Below are 14,869 nucleotides of genomic sequence, written 5' to 3'. Positions count from 1 at the left end.
ATAATATTATCTAAAAATTAGTAACTTAAAATTTTAAAATTAGCACTTTTAATTGTAGTTTTTAAATATATGAGTTTGATATGTTTTTAACATCAACATCATATATGTATAAATTAAAAATGTAAAGACCCAGAAAATATAATAAAAACATATCTAAAGATTCATGTGTAATAAAATTACTAAAAGGTTAAAATTTATATCTTATATAATAAAAATATAATAAAGATTTACATGTAATAAAATTACTAAAAGGTTAAAGATGTACAAAACAAGAAAATATAATAGAAATTATATCTTATCTAATAAAAATGTAATAATAAATCTTTAGATAATTATTATTATATTTTCTGAGTTTTTACATTTTTAATTTATACATATTTAACGTTAATGTTAAGAACACATCAAACTCATATATTTAACAAAAAAAAAATTAAAAGTACTAATTTTGAAAATTTAAGTTACTAATTTTTAGATAATATTATAAAGTTTTTTTCGATTTTTAATGGTAAAACCCCTCAACTATGTTTACTTAATGTAGAAACCCCCAAACTAAATATTTACCGGTAGTAATAGTAATTATGACTTGTTAAAATTTAATTCATTAAATAAAGTTAGTTTAAGGGATTTTCCGCTAAATACTTATTTCATCTCCAATAAGACACCAAAACACCAAATTTGGTGTGATTTCATCTCCAACAAGACACCAAATTTGACACCATCCCACCAAATTTGGTGTAATGTGAATAGTGTTATACCAAATTTGGTGTAACACTATTCATCACTCCAAATCGTTAAAATACATATTTTAATATGTTTCATTTAAAAATATAATTTAAATTTGTAATTAAACATAAATATATTGTATTATTTTTGTTTTAAATTTATTTTCACATTTGGTGTGATAACATTCATCACACAAAATTTCTAAAATATATTTTAATATGTTTCATTTAATAATATAGATCAATTACTATCAAATTTGTAATTAAGCATAAATAATATTATATTATTTGTATATTTAATTTATTATTATATTCAAAATAAATTAGTAAATAACTATTATTATTTATCACTTACAAATAATAAAATATAAATAGAATCCAGATATAACAAAATTATTATTTATCAATTACAAATAATAGAAATATAAAAGTTTCAAAACTGAAAACATCAAATAATATATAATATTAGTTTTGGTGTAAGATTTGGTGTTATTTTTGGAGATGACAAAAAAAATTGACACCAAAACACCAAATTTGGAGATGCCGTTAGTTTGTGAAGTTTTTATCCAAAACAAACTTAGTTGAAGGGTTTTAACGTTAAAAATCATTTTGTTAATAAGAAGATGAAAACTGCGTTTTAGTGTAAATACTTTTTAAGATATATAGATAGAGATAGATAAAATCATTTAGTCTGAAACCTCGTTGGGGATACTCTTGACTCTCCATTCAGTCTTAAGACTTGAGTATGCGACTGATCTAATGCATTTCTGAATCCAGCCTCGCCAGTTTTCACCAAAACCCATTGTGGGCATATAAAATGATGATTACTGATTAATTAATGAAGTAAAGGGTGTAAGCAATATAAAAATGATGATTAAATTAATATACGAACGAAAGTAGCTCTGCGGACAAACTCATTATAAAATAGAATAACAACATGTTCCCTCTATGTTCACGCATCTCGGAGAAAGAGAGAGAGAGAGAGAGAGAGAGAGAGTACGTCCAAATCTATCCACCCGTCACTTCGCTGTCATAAAACCCGGAGCCTGACCCGGATCCGATTTCTCACAATCTCCATACCACCCAAATCTCTTCTCTTCTCTTCTCTCTCAACTTTCTTTCTTTCGGGGGAACTGGAAAAAAATGTACTCGGCGATTCGCTCGCTTCCTCTCGACGGCGGTGACTACCATGGACCCCTTGACGGTACTAATCTTCCCGGCGACGCCTGTTTGGTCTTAACCACTGACCCCAAACCCCGTCTCCGGTGGACCGCGGAGCTCCATGAGAGGTTCGTTGACGCCGTCACGCAGCTCGGAGGTCCCGACAGTGAGTTCTTTTCTACTCTTTATGTTCCGTCTTCCCTCTCTTAGTTTTGTTATTGTCTTTTTGGATCTTGTCTTAAATGAAATGTGAGCTAAGTGGAAGGTTTTTATTTTATTTTATTTTATTGTGCTCTTTGCTCTTTATTGTTCTTTAAGACTTGAATCTGTGTCTTACAAGATCTTTACAAATAGGAAGATATGCTGCAGTCTATAAATTTGTTTCCTTTTTAGAATTATAGTAATTTAAGCAGTGTCAGTATCAACTTTGAAATTTTGTTTTATAAAAAAAAGAACTTTGAAATTTTGGTTTTTGTCTGAATCCTGTAGTTAAGATCCTACTCCAGTTTTTGTTTGTTTTTTTTTTTTCTTGACACTTGTTAATGGAGACGTTTCTGACTCTATCCCTGTTCATCTTTTATAGAAGCGACGCCCAAAACAATCATGAGAACAATGGGAGTGAAAGGCCTCACCCTCTACCACCTCAAATCACATCTCCAGGTTTCTCTATTCTTCGTTTCCCTTTGATTATGTGGTTTCTAATAAACTGTTCTCAGAGATATTTTGTTAATGATATACATCAACACCACCTTAGATTTGCTAGAATTTTTAAGAGTTGTAGACTGAAGTTCAGCTTTCACAGTATAGCTTCCCATGTTTGATGGTGTTATGCTTCTCGCCTTTGTATGTGTTCTGTTTTTGCCCGACAGAAATTCCGTCTAGGGAGGCAAGCTTGCAAAGATTCCACTGACAACTCCAAGGATGGTAATGTAATCTTTTTCAGTTGACCTTTTTGTTTTTCTTCTTGGTCTATATCTCTCTGTTTGTCTTCGCTCTTTGTTTCACATTTGGATCCTCGTTTGTTAGACCTATATCATGTGTAAGGCACAAGGGATACTGTTGTTTTCTCATAGGTGTTGTTAGAAAGATATATAGGCAGTCTTAAAACTGATTATAAAACCAAAAAAAAAAAACTTGATTTAGAAAAGAGAAAACATAGAGTAAAACATCAAGTTGGGAACACTTTTTTTTTTGATGAAATCTCAGTTGTGTGTACACATCTCTTGAGCTCCACTGATTCTGTGATCTTGATGCTGCAGCTTCTTGTGTTGGGGAGAGTCAGGACACAGGTTCATCTTCATCATCATCATTGAGGATGGCAGCGCAGGAGCAGAACGAGTACGGTCAAACTTGATATATCCCTACTGTTTTCTACTGGCTACTCTTACAATTTTATTAACCCTTTTATTTGCTTGCGAGCCCAGGGGTTACCAAGTCACTGAAGCTCTACGCGCTCAGATGGAAGTCCAAAGAAGGCTGCACGAGCAATTGGAGGTTAGGTTCCTTCACTTCTCTTGTTGTACTTTTTGAACCACAAAAATGTTATGCAATCACATTAACCAGAGTACAATCCAAAATTAGGATGTGGTTATTACCAATTTTCTTTTCTTTCTTGGCTTTAGAAATGAACAGTGAGTGATCCCTGTTTCCATCTGCCTATATCTCTACCTAATAAGTAGTAGGGCTAGGCAATTGGTGTTTGGTTCGGGTTCATTTGGGTTTAGCGTTTTCGGGTTAATGAATTTCAGCACCATTCGAATATTATAAAAATATGGGTTGGGGTTTGTTCAGGTTCGGTTCAGGTTTAGATATTTGTCCAAGATCCGGTTGAACCTGAAATAGTTTCGGTTTCAGATATTATTTTTTATTGGGCTGGGTTCGGATCTGTTAGGATTCATTTTTATCGGGTTTGGTTTGGATTTTTCGGTTTCGGTTTATTTGCCCAGCCCAATAAGACTGAACAAATATGACCTTGAGACCCAAACAGAACTTTTGTTGGCGTTTTTGCAATGTTGTTAAAGTTTGATATTTTAGCATGGGCAGGTACAGCGGAGACTCCAGCTGAGGATAGAGGCACAAGGAAAGTACCTACAATCGATTCTTGAGAAAGCTTGCAAGGCCTTCGACGACCAAGCTGCTGCTTTTGTTGGGCTCGAGGCAGCTAGGGAAGAGCTCTCAGAGCTAGCCATCAAAGTCTCCAACAGCTCTCAAGGAACAGCAGTCCCGTTCTTCGATACAACAAAGATGATGATGATGCCATCTTTGTCCGAGCTTGCAGTAGCAGTAGACACCAAAAACAACATCACAACCAACTGTTCAGTTGAAAGCTCTCTGACTTCCAACACCAATGGGAGCTCGGTTTCTGCTGCATCGATGAAGAAGCGGCTTCGCGGAGACGATGTAGGCCTAGGGTATGAGGCAGGGTGGAACGTGCCTAGTAGTAGTACCATTGGATAAAGAAAGTTTAGGACCGAAGAAAGGGGAAGGCAGAGATAAGACTTAACTCTTCTTTACTTGATTTGAGGGGTGTGGGTGGGATTGTATTATTGGATACAAAACTTGTCATCAACATTTCATCTTAGCCTACTTATGTATATATTTGATGTTGAAGCTTTAGTGTTGAAGCCTTGTCATCAAAATTTCAATTGAAAGGGGTTGGAGGCAAAAACTATAAAGAAACAAATAAGATAATGATAATCATTAAAAAAAACACATTGAAATGATCAAAGTGTCACCAAAGGTTGAGTCTTTTACTTTGCTTCTATACGTAATGCCTTTCCTCATGATTCTTTATGCTTTACTTAATCTGCTACGCCTTGTCCCTCTCTTACAACTTTTGCATCGAACATCACAATTAACATGAGTGAGTTCTTGTTTTTTTTCCATAATTTCTAACAACTTTTCGATGTTTATTTGGTTTAACACGTACTTGTATAATACAAAAACCTCGTAGGAAGCATGCTCTGCTGCTGCGTTAGCTCGGGGAGCAACAAGAAGTATGCTGAACTGGATGCTAAGCTCGCACGGAAAATGGTGGAGAGCCGGAGATATTATCCGGGACATCGGAGTTTAAAGTCCATTGATTCGGTGATCATGAAGTTTCCTAAGCTAAGAGAAGGATTAAGAAAGATCAGAACCGTCTTCGAATCCTATGGTAACGTTTTCTAGAGTTTACCTTTCAAGATTCCACCGGTTTGGAGTTTCTTTTTTTAACATTTTGGTTCATGGGTATCCACAGATAGCGATGGAAACGGGACAATCGATATGGAAGAGCTGAAGAAATGCTTAGTGGAACTGGAGCTGATGAGTTTGTCGGAAGAAGAAGTGAAAGGTTTATACGGATGGTGTGATGTTGATGGAAGCAAAGGGATACAGTTCAATGAGTTTATAGTCCTTCTTTGTCTCATTTATCTTCTAGCTAAACCTTCCTCTCAATATAGCTCGGTATTAATCAACACATGTGATGATTGATAGATTTAATGTTTTAGCTATTGAGCGTAACTAAATTTTGTTGTTGTGTTTCTTAGGAGGAATCGAGTGAGATGGGTCCGAAGTTGGTTGAATCTATATTTGATCCGATAGTGGAAGTGTTCTTGTTTTTGGACAAAGATGGTAAAGGGAAACTGAACAAGGCTGATGTGATAAAGAGATTAAATAATGAAGACTATCCGCTTGAGAGATCTCCTAAACATGTCACCAACATGAGATTCGGTACGTAAAAATCTCTTGTATATGCTTTTGTTTATCAGATGAAATGTGTTGATTACTCATTTGGATTATATCTCGCCTATGGTTTTTGTTTTGTTTGTGTGGTGCAGAAGAAATGGATTGGGGAAGAAAAGGGAAAGTGGGTTTTAGAGAGTTTCTATTTGCTTTCATGAGTTGGGTGGGTCTTGATGATGCAGATGATTATATCAGTAGCTAAGAAACAACACTTATGTCTGTGTACTAATATGTATTATGTATACCAATCTGTGATCAAGATGATTCATTAAGCTTGTTTAATTAACATATATACATAATGAATAAGATACAATTTGTTTTCAAAAGATATACATCTTAACACACAGCTGCATAACATACCTACTATGTTTAGCTGATAACGTATTTACATGAAAATTAAAATTTATTTAGCAAAAAAATGATTTACAAATGTCGGAAATAAATAAATAATAGTGCTCTATTACTAGTTATAAACCAAACTAGAAATGGAGCAAAAACATAGTAATTTTCAAATTTCAAAGAACTATCTACGCGAATAGACACAGAAGCCGCTACTCTACTCTACGATTAGCTTGTACAATGGATGCAGACAATTCTGTTTTGGATGGATTTTTTTTAGTTTCTTCGTGTGAGGTCTTCTTACGTTACGTTCCTTGCACAAATAGTAAAATGTTACTTGAAAACATAAACGTATCATGATGTAGTTTAACCTGCAATATAGCGGTGCAATAGTATTGATTACCAGTCCGGACTCCGGAGTAAAGATTGTTGCCAAGTAATCATGAGCTTATGTCTGGCCATATTGTGTAATCATATAGGGACACATGAAGAGATGATATCTCGACCCCCAACATAAAGCACATCGTGACTTAATACCCACATTTTTTGGTTATCAATACTTCAAATATCATACTACTATGAAAGCCTTTAAAAGAGGAAGGTTGTTTACACATGCTATGTAAAATTACAGGTCGTTTGATTATCATCAGAGAGGTTTAGAAAAATATACTGTCTAGTATTCTCAAAGTGTCATTGTTCAAATCGAAAATAGATTCCATTAAAAGAGAGCAAAACACCTCACACCACAAACAATCAAGTCATTAAAAAGCACAGCTCAACATACAAACAATACCCGATTTCAAAAGAAAGAAAGTTACAAAAACACATCATTTCTTATTATTGTTTCCTTTGCCTCCTCCTCCGGAAGTAGCTGCTCCTGCAGCTTGAGCAGCTTTCTTCGCCGCCTTCTCTTGCAATGCTTTTGCATCCCTAACCATATAAACACACAAATTAAGGAACTTATTAACCCTCTAGAAATCGGATTCAAGGGCCAATACGAATCTGGTCACCTTTCACGGCGTTGCTCTGGAGTTAAACCATCGTCTTTGGTCTTTCCCTTGCCTCCGGCACGAGCTTGAGCCCTTTCACGGTCTCGCTCTCTCTGGCTTCCTCGTGAACACAAACCCATATAGTCAAAGAAAACAAAACTAATTTGCTTCTTATCAACACAAGTATTAGAGTAACATCACTCCCAAGATCAGATCTGCTTAGAATATTCACACGGAGAAACCAAAGACAATTGCTGATCTAATAATAAAACCCTAAAAATTGATAAAATTTCAAGAAATTTCAGACTTGTAGAACACGCAAAACCAAATTCAAGAACTATGAGGTTCGACATGGAACAAACCTAAAGAACAATTAATCGAGATATAAGAAAAGATTGGAACAAAGAGAAGTTCAAACGAATAGACAAGGATATGAGTCATGGTGGTGAGCTTAGCAGAGAAACCCGCGCAGCCAACAAGAGATCTGGAGAGAGATCTCTCCCTTACAGAAGCCAAAGGCCAAGAGACAATGAGGAAGATTGATGGTGTGCATTATATTTTAAAGATTCCAAACGCCGTCTTCGTGTGACTTTCCTCTTTCCCATAATGGTAGTTTCTGGATTCTTTATCGGTTTGGTACCGGTTCTTTTGGTATTTCTTTTCGATAAATTGGTTCGACATTTGGTTTGTTATAAATTCGGGCCGAGTTAGATTACTTACACGGTTACACACCTACCGAATTGAAACGCTTCTCATATCCCCAGTATACTAATAGAAAAATATTTAAAAACTTATAACATGTAATTTGTAGTAATTAAAAAAGTGTCATACTGAGTTGTCACGTAATTGAAATGCTAATTTTGCTTACGTACGGCTTGAGAATCAATTGAGAATTTTGTTAGTCCAAAATTAAATTAATAGTAAATGTTATATTATATAGTATATCCATTATGGACCATTCATTTATCAAACTGTAATTATTATATATTATTTCCTTAAATAAAACATACAGAATTACCTAATGTGATTAAGATATATATGATAATTAATGATTTTAAATAATAATTTTTTTCTAACAATCTATATACTTTCTATCATTTTTGTTTAATTATTTATTATTAAAATAAACTACACGATTACATTAAGGGGGATTTGCCAAAAGTGACTCAAAACTTGATTTTGAATCCAAAAGTGTATTCCAAATTCAATCAAATACAAAAGTAACCTAAAAGCCTAGTGAAATTACAACAACCCTCATATGAACAAACAAAAAAGTTGTATTCAGTTTTACCTTTATAATCCTCCGTTAGAGAATACTTCTTTGTAAGTATTCTCTATGATGACTTCTTTGTAAGTCTTCTCGTTCAGTAGATCTTAAAAGTAATTTTATAAAAAATATTTTGGTAGGTAAAAAATTGAAATCATGTAATAATAAATATTTCTCAATGATGTAAATTTAGTTCATCTGAAATTGAATTATTTTCAACATAGATGAGTGAATGTATATTGGCTCATGAGTCATTGGTTTAGGGTTTGGTTACATATGTTAAAGTATTGTATGTATCTTTAGGGTTACACTCTGAAATCTTACCTTCATTTTTTTCTTTTTCAAATTGACCCATATATGTTTAGTAACTATCCAATAACTTGATTTAAACACTTTTTAAGTTTTTTTTTTAAGTTTAAGAAAGTGCTTTCTGTATACTTAATTGATTTTAGGGTCTGGAAAACTCACATAAGACTTAAAAAGAAGTCTTCAGACACATTCCGCCTAAATTTTAATAGAATTTATGGTTCCCGCCTAAATTTTGGAATAATTTAGGTTTCCCGCATAAATCAAAGTCTTCCATAAGTCTTCCGAAAGTCTTCCATAAGTCTTCGAAGAGTCTTCCATAAGTCTTCCAGGAGTCTTCCATAAGTCTTTCATAAGTCTGCCAGAAGTCTTCCAAAAGTCTTACAGAAGTCTTCCAAAGAAAGTCTTCTCATAGATTAGATCTTAAAAATAATTTAAATTTTTTATAAAAAAGTATTTTTCATGGGTTAAAATTTGAAATCATGTAATAATAAACATTTTTCAATGATGTAAACTTATTTTATCTGAAATTGAATAATTTTCAATATAGATGAGTGAATGTAGATTGGTTAATGAGTCATTGGTTTAGGGTTTGGAAACATATGTTAGTATTGTTGGTATCTTTAGGGTTTTAGATTTGAAATCTTATTTTTATTTTTTTTCCTTTTTCAAATTGAACTATATATGTTTAGTAACTATCTAATAATTTGATTTAAACACTTTCGAAGTTTTTATAAGTTTAATAATTTTTTTTTTTGCATAGTTATTTGATTTTAAGGTCTAGAAGACTCACAAAAAAACTTAAAAAGAAGTCTTCCGACACATTCCGCCTAAATTTAAGTAAAATTTAGGGTTTCCGCCTAAATTTTGGAATAATTTAGGTTTCCCGCCTAAATCAAAGTCTTCAAAAAGTCTTCCATGAGTCTACATAAGTCTTCCATGAGTCTTCCATAAGTCTTCTGGATCGAAAATATTTAACCTAATTAGAATTTTTGTCTCCATATATAAAGATAATTTACACATTCTCTTTCTTCCTCCCAAATGACTGCAACAAAAATGTAATATGTCTCACTCTAAAACTCTCCAACCTCTCTCTAATATCTTTGAATATCAAAACACCAAACTTTATATCCATTTCTCACTTTTTATGTCTTCTCACTAATTTATCTTCTTTTTGCAGGTTTTTCATTACATGATTTTCATCTTTCCATCTTCTAAAGGTAGATCTCTAAATTTTGGATATGAATTTATGTGTGTGTTTATATGTTAGATTTTAAAAAGTTATAGATTCAACATAGTGTGACTGTTTTGTTTATTTTGTAAACATAAAATTTTCATTTTTGAAGTTTTTCTCTGTTTTGAAGTTATTTGAATGTTTTTGAATTTGCAGATTTTTCCAGACCTGAGAGAATTTGAAAGACTTCTCAGAAGACTCTTAGAAGACTCTCAGAAGACTCTCAGAAGACTTCTCAGAAGCCTTCTTAGAAAGTCTTCTAATGCATTTTATGCTAGAAGACTTCATGAGAATTCTTCCGAAGTCTTCTGCCTAAAGTAGTATAAATTTTGGATATGTATTTTGTATGTGTTTATATATTAGATTCTACAAAATCATAGATCCAACCTAATGTGACTCTTTTGTTTATTATCTAAACATTTATGTTTGAAGTCTTCTCTATTTTGAAGTCATTTGAATGCTTTTGAATATGCAGTTTTTTCAAATCTGAGACAGATTTTGGAAGACTTCTAGGATAATTCTTGGAAAACTCTCGGAAGACTAGCGAAAGACTCTCGGAAGACGTTCGGAAGACTTTTTGGAAAATCTTCTAATGTATTTTATGCTAGAAAACTTCTCACGAAGTCTTCAGAAAGTCTTCCAAAGTCTTATGCACAAAGTGGTACAAAGAGATGATGTAAAGTGGAGTTCAAGCTTATCTATGTTCAGAAATAATATCTAGCTGTGTAATAATTTTGTTTATGGTCTTTTTATGATTTGTATGTGTAATATTTTAGTTGTGAATTATTTTGTAAACTTTAAGAGATGTCAATCAAAAGAATGGTAAATATGTTCACGTTTTGCCAAATGTACTTGACTTCATTATAGTTATTGATGCAACATGCCAAAAAAATATTTTAATCATTCTACCCACACATAACAATACACAACAACACAAAAACTTAGTAAAATTTGCTAAAATTAAGAGAGAAGAAGTCTCAAGAAACCTTAGTCAAATTCATAAAAGATCAAAATTGAATTTTAAGTGAAAGTTCAAATTTTAAATCTCATGGAAGTTAAAAATTATATCTTATGAGGAAGACAACAAACACAGAACATCAACGTAATAAAACAAAATCATCGGAGAAGACTTCTTATGAAGTCTTCTATGAGGAAGACTTACAGAAGACTTCTCCGTTTAGCTAGAAACATTATTAAACATCAATATTTGTAACTTCATAATTATCACCAATTAAGTTATAAATTTGACTCAGTAGTCCCAATATTTACTAATAAACATGAATTAGCAAGACGATATTAAAAATTCATTTTAATATTGGATAAATTTGAAGTTTAATAAAGATTTACGTAGAAGACTTCTTTTGAAGTCAGCTACGGAAGACTTCAAAAGAAATCTACTTTGTGTAGACTTCAAAAGAAGTCTTCTATTTAGGTCATTTTTGCAATTACAAATTTACGAAGGAAGAGTTTTTAAGAAGTCTACTTTACAGAAGACATCTTTGGAAGTTTTCATTTGTAAATATTAGCTTACTTTTGAAATTGAATTTTTTTCGAAATTCCCAGAGAAGACTTCTCGGATAAACATGTCACTTTTGAATTTGACCGAAGTTAGTCAGAATTTTGACTTTTATGTTTTCAAATTATACTTTGAGAGCCCTTTTACTTTTTCAAATTCAAACTTTTTTATAATTTTTTTTTAATTTTTTTTTGAATTTGTTTTTTTCAATTTTTCTATTTGAAAATCAAAAATTATGTTTGAAACTATTTTTAAAATTTGTTTTATATTTTTAAGTATTTAATTATATATTTATTAGAATCCTAAATTTCATATTCAAAAAACTCTACCCCACCCCTCAACTCTAAATCCTAGGGGTATAAGTGTCTTCTACCATTCATTAAAAGTGAGGGTAAAAGTGATTAGTGTAGACATGAATAGATACTATGAATGTGATATATGTGGCAATTTCCCTTAATAAATATCCATACCCATATTAAAAGTATACTATATATCTATGTTTATATCACTTAAATTTAATTAAATATCATATACAATAGATAAAATTGATTGTTTTGATTTATCTACCCTAAAGTGATTGCGAATAAACAAGAGCGGTCATTTGATTTATATGCACACGCCAATTTATTACATAATAGTAACTGATTTCTTAGTTATTTAATATTAAATTATTATTTTATTATTTCATAATATGTAAAAAAACATAAAATAAGTAATAAATATAAAATATTTATTCTGCAAAGGGCTCGGATCTTAACCTAAGTATCTATCTCTTTAATAATTTTAAATCTTAAACATTTTCTAAATTTTAGGCCAAAACAAAATATGAAATAATTCAAAAATCAATATTTATATCGAGCAATAACCAAAATGAGAAAAGTGACCCAAAACTGAGGAAAATATTGAAGAGAGATAGGATTGACACGTGAACGTAAACTTCTCATAACCATAATTAACTTTTAAATGACTAAATTATGATATAAAACCGAGCTGACATAGTTTCATTGTAACCAAATAGTAGGCCTGAGATTTTTCGGCCTAAAGTTAAGTTTTTATAAGAAAAGTGATTTTTTGACCTAAAATATTTTTAAAAATGGGATTAGCTCATCACTAAACAAATTATGTAATTAACAAAAAAAATTTAAAAAAATTGTTCAAGGGTCAAAAATATTAATTCGATCAAGAATATAAATTTGATTTTTTCATATAATATTTCTTAAATAATTTTCATATAAATTCACCCTGCATAAGGCGCATGTCTTATCTTAGTATAAGCTATTATTTGTAACCATGGCCATTTGGATTGCTCATTTTTCGTCAAAAACGCATTTTCCCGCTGGAACACATTTTCTCGTCGAAGCCACAAAAATGAAATTTCACATCAAAACACATTTTTCCGTCAAGACTGCCAAAAAGCACTTTCCCGCCAAAATCGCACCACACATTTTCCCGTAAAAACGTGTTTTGTCGCAAAAGCCGCAATAATGCGTTTTTTCGTCAAAACCACAAAAACATGTTTTCTCGCCAGATTTGTAAAGACATGTTTTCCCTCCAAAACTGCAAAAACATGTTTTCTTGCCAAAACTGCAAAAACATGTTTTCTTGCCAAAACGTGTTTTCCCGATGGCTCATTTTGATGGAAAAACTAACAACCCCTTTAAATCTGGATGAATCATCTAGATGGATCACATAGATGGAACAGCTGAATGAAGATGATAGATGGAGAAACGAACAGAGCTGTGGAAAAATCAAACTAGAGGAAAAAATAAGCTGCAATTTTTTTAAAAATTTACTGAATGATGGAATACATGTTAGATAGATCATAATATTTTATATGGTATTCATTTTGTTATAAGAGAAACAAATATCTATAAACTAATCATTACAAATTGTAAAAATAACTAAAATTTATTAAAAAAATATTAGTTCTTATTATAAATATTTAACTTATATCTCAATATGTTTTAGTAATAGAATGATATTTTATAATATTATAAGGCAAATTATAGTATAACTTTATTTAAAACATATTTATTGAACATTAAAATATTTATTGCTATTAATTTAAAATTTAAAAATGGTATTAGCATATAATTTAATAATATAAAAGTGTTGATTTTGTAAATATGTTTTTCACTTTTTATAAGAAAAAACAAATATCAATAATTAAACTAATTATTACAAAATGTAATAATCAACATTTACTAATTATTAGAAAATGTAGTAATCAACATTTACTTAAATTGGAATTAAATATTATTTTCCAAATTACATTTTTCATAATTTAATAAATCTAAATTTTAAAAAAATATTCACATAGAAAGATATAAACTAACAAATAAAAAAAATAAAACTTTTAATTAAGCATATTCAGTTTAGTTGGAAAATATATGGGAGCAAATCTAGATTTTGAAAATATTATAGATGGCAGATTTTGTGCCAAAATATGAACATCTGTTTAAATTTTAAAAATATATTTTATAAATAAATTCAAGCAAATTTAATATTTTGAAAATAAATCAGAGCAACTCTAGATTGAGATCTTTATTATTAAAATTTTAGTATTGCTTTAACAAAGTTTATAGCAACTTAACAAATATGCTTTAAGAATATCCCTCCAAATGTTCACTATTTACTAAATATTTCCAGTATATAAGAATATATTTTACATTGTAATATGGCGATTGTATTGATTTATATTTTATCAGTGATAAATTATTTAAAAAATTCATAGTTATACCATTAAAATACTTAGAATATTCTGTAATTATTAAGTGAATATTTGCAACGGTTTTAATATGATAATACACTTCATATTTTATTTATAAAATCTATCATTAATTTTTTTAACTCTGTTATTTATCAAATATAAAATAGGTTGTACGAAATATCCGAAAACGAAAATCGACCAAGCTGAATTCAACTCAAAATATTGCTATATTAACCAAACTAAAAACCAAAACTAAACTCAAATTGATAAATAGCTGAACCGTTTTCTTGAACCGAAAGACCGAAAACCATAACTGAACTGGAATCAAATCAATACAAAATAAAAAAAAATTGGAGCTGAGCCAAAAACCGAAAGCCCGAGCAAACGGAAGAGTTAATAAATTTACCAATAAAATAAAATGTGAAATCTAGTAATGTTCTATAATATGAAATCTAGATATTTTACAAACGTTAAGTGTGAAAACAAAATAATGTATTTTTTGTAGAGAAAAAGACTAAAATAGCACCAAACCAAGTTTTTGTTCTCAAACTAACATTCAAGACTCAAAGTCACAAAAATAGGTTTCATTAAAGAGGTAAATATACACTTATACTCCTTGGATTAATTAATCCAAACCTTAGGGTTTAAAGTTAAGGGGTGGAGTTTTGGAATTAGGGTTTAAAATTTTACAAAATAAAAAATAAATACTAAAAAATTAAAAATAAAAATTTAAAAACAGTTTCAAAAAGTATTTTTGAATTATAAAAATAAAATTTGAAAAAAAAAATAAAAAAAAAGATTTCGAAAAAAAAATTATGAAAAATTTCGAATCTGAAAACATATAATCTGAAACTATTAAAAAATTCTTTTCTCATTACTTTATTTTTATTTTATTTGTTTTT

General features: G+C 30.5%; 3 protein-coding genes across 4 annotated transcripts; 2 read left to right on the top strand and 1 right to left on the bottom strand.

Moving 5' to 3' along the window:
* Positions 1–1,680: 1,680 nt before the first annotated feature.
* LOC106434060 (protein PHR1-LIKE 2) lies at positions 1,681–4,499 on the top strand. Of its 2 annotated transcripts, none has more exons than XM_048736643.1 (6): positions 1,681–2,049; positions 2,467–2,543; positions 2,753–2,807; positions 3,143–3,221; positions 3,308–3,377; positions 3,918–4,499. In XM_048736643.1, exons 1-6 carry the CDS (start codon positions 1,866–1,868, stop codon positions 4,338–4,340), a joined length of 888 nt encoding a protein of 295 aa, XP_048592600.1. In that variant the 5' UTR covers positions 1,681–1,865; the 3' UTR covers positions 4,341–4,499. The 2 variants fall into 2 exon arrangements, with proteins under 2 accessions (XP_048592600.1, XP_013730350.3); XM_013874896.3 differs by having other exon boundaries at positions 1,683–2,049; positions 3,927–4,499.
* A 146-nt stretch (positions 4,500–4,645) lies between these two features.
* On the top strand, positions 4,646–5,932 carry LOC106434067 (probable calcium-binding protein CML22). Its single transcript, XM_013874901.3, has 5 exons — positions 4,646–4,746; positions 4,837–5,037; positions 5,122–5,327; positions 5,411–5,594; positions 5,702–5,932. The coding sequence occupies exons 1-5, from the start codon at positions 4,743–4,745 to the stop codon at positions 5,806–5,808; spliced, it is 702 nt and encodes a 233-aa protein (XP_013730355.2). The 5' UTR covers positions 4,646–4,742; the 3' UTR covers positions 5,809–5,932.
* A 706-nt stretch (positions 5,933–6,638) lies between these two features.
* On the bottom strand, positions 6,639–7,548 carry LOC106434066 (small EDRK-rich factor 2). The gene is made up of 3 exons (XM_013874900.3): positions 7,369–7,548; positions 6,956–7,058; positions 6,639–6,875 (listed from the first exon to the last, which is right to left on the bottom strand). Exons 1-3 carry the CDS (start codon positions 7,373–7,375, stop codon positions 6,773–6,775), a joined length of 213 nt encoding a protein of 70 aa, XP_013730354.2. The 5' UTR covers positions 7,376–7,548; the 3' UTR covers positions 6,639–6,772.
* Positions 7,549–14,869: the final 7,321 nt, after the last annotated feature.

This window comes from Brassica napus, chromosome A1 (assembly GCF_020379485.1).
Source record: "Brassica napus cultivar Da-Ae chromosome A1, Da-Ae, whole genome shotgun sequence".
Lineage (NCBI taxonomy): Eukaryota > Viridiplantae > Streptophyta > Magnoliopsida > Brassicales > Brassicaceae > Brassica > Brassica napus.
The sequence above is the reverse complement of the archived record's forward strand: the minus strand, read 5'-3'. Positions and strand labels throughout refer to the sequence as shown.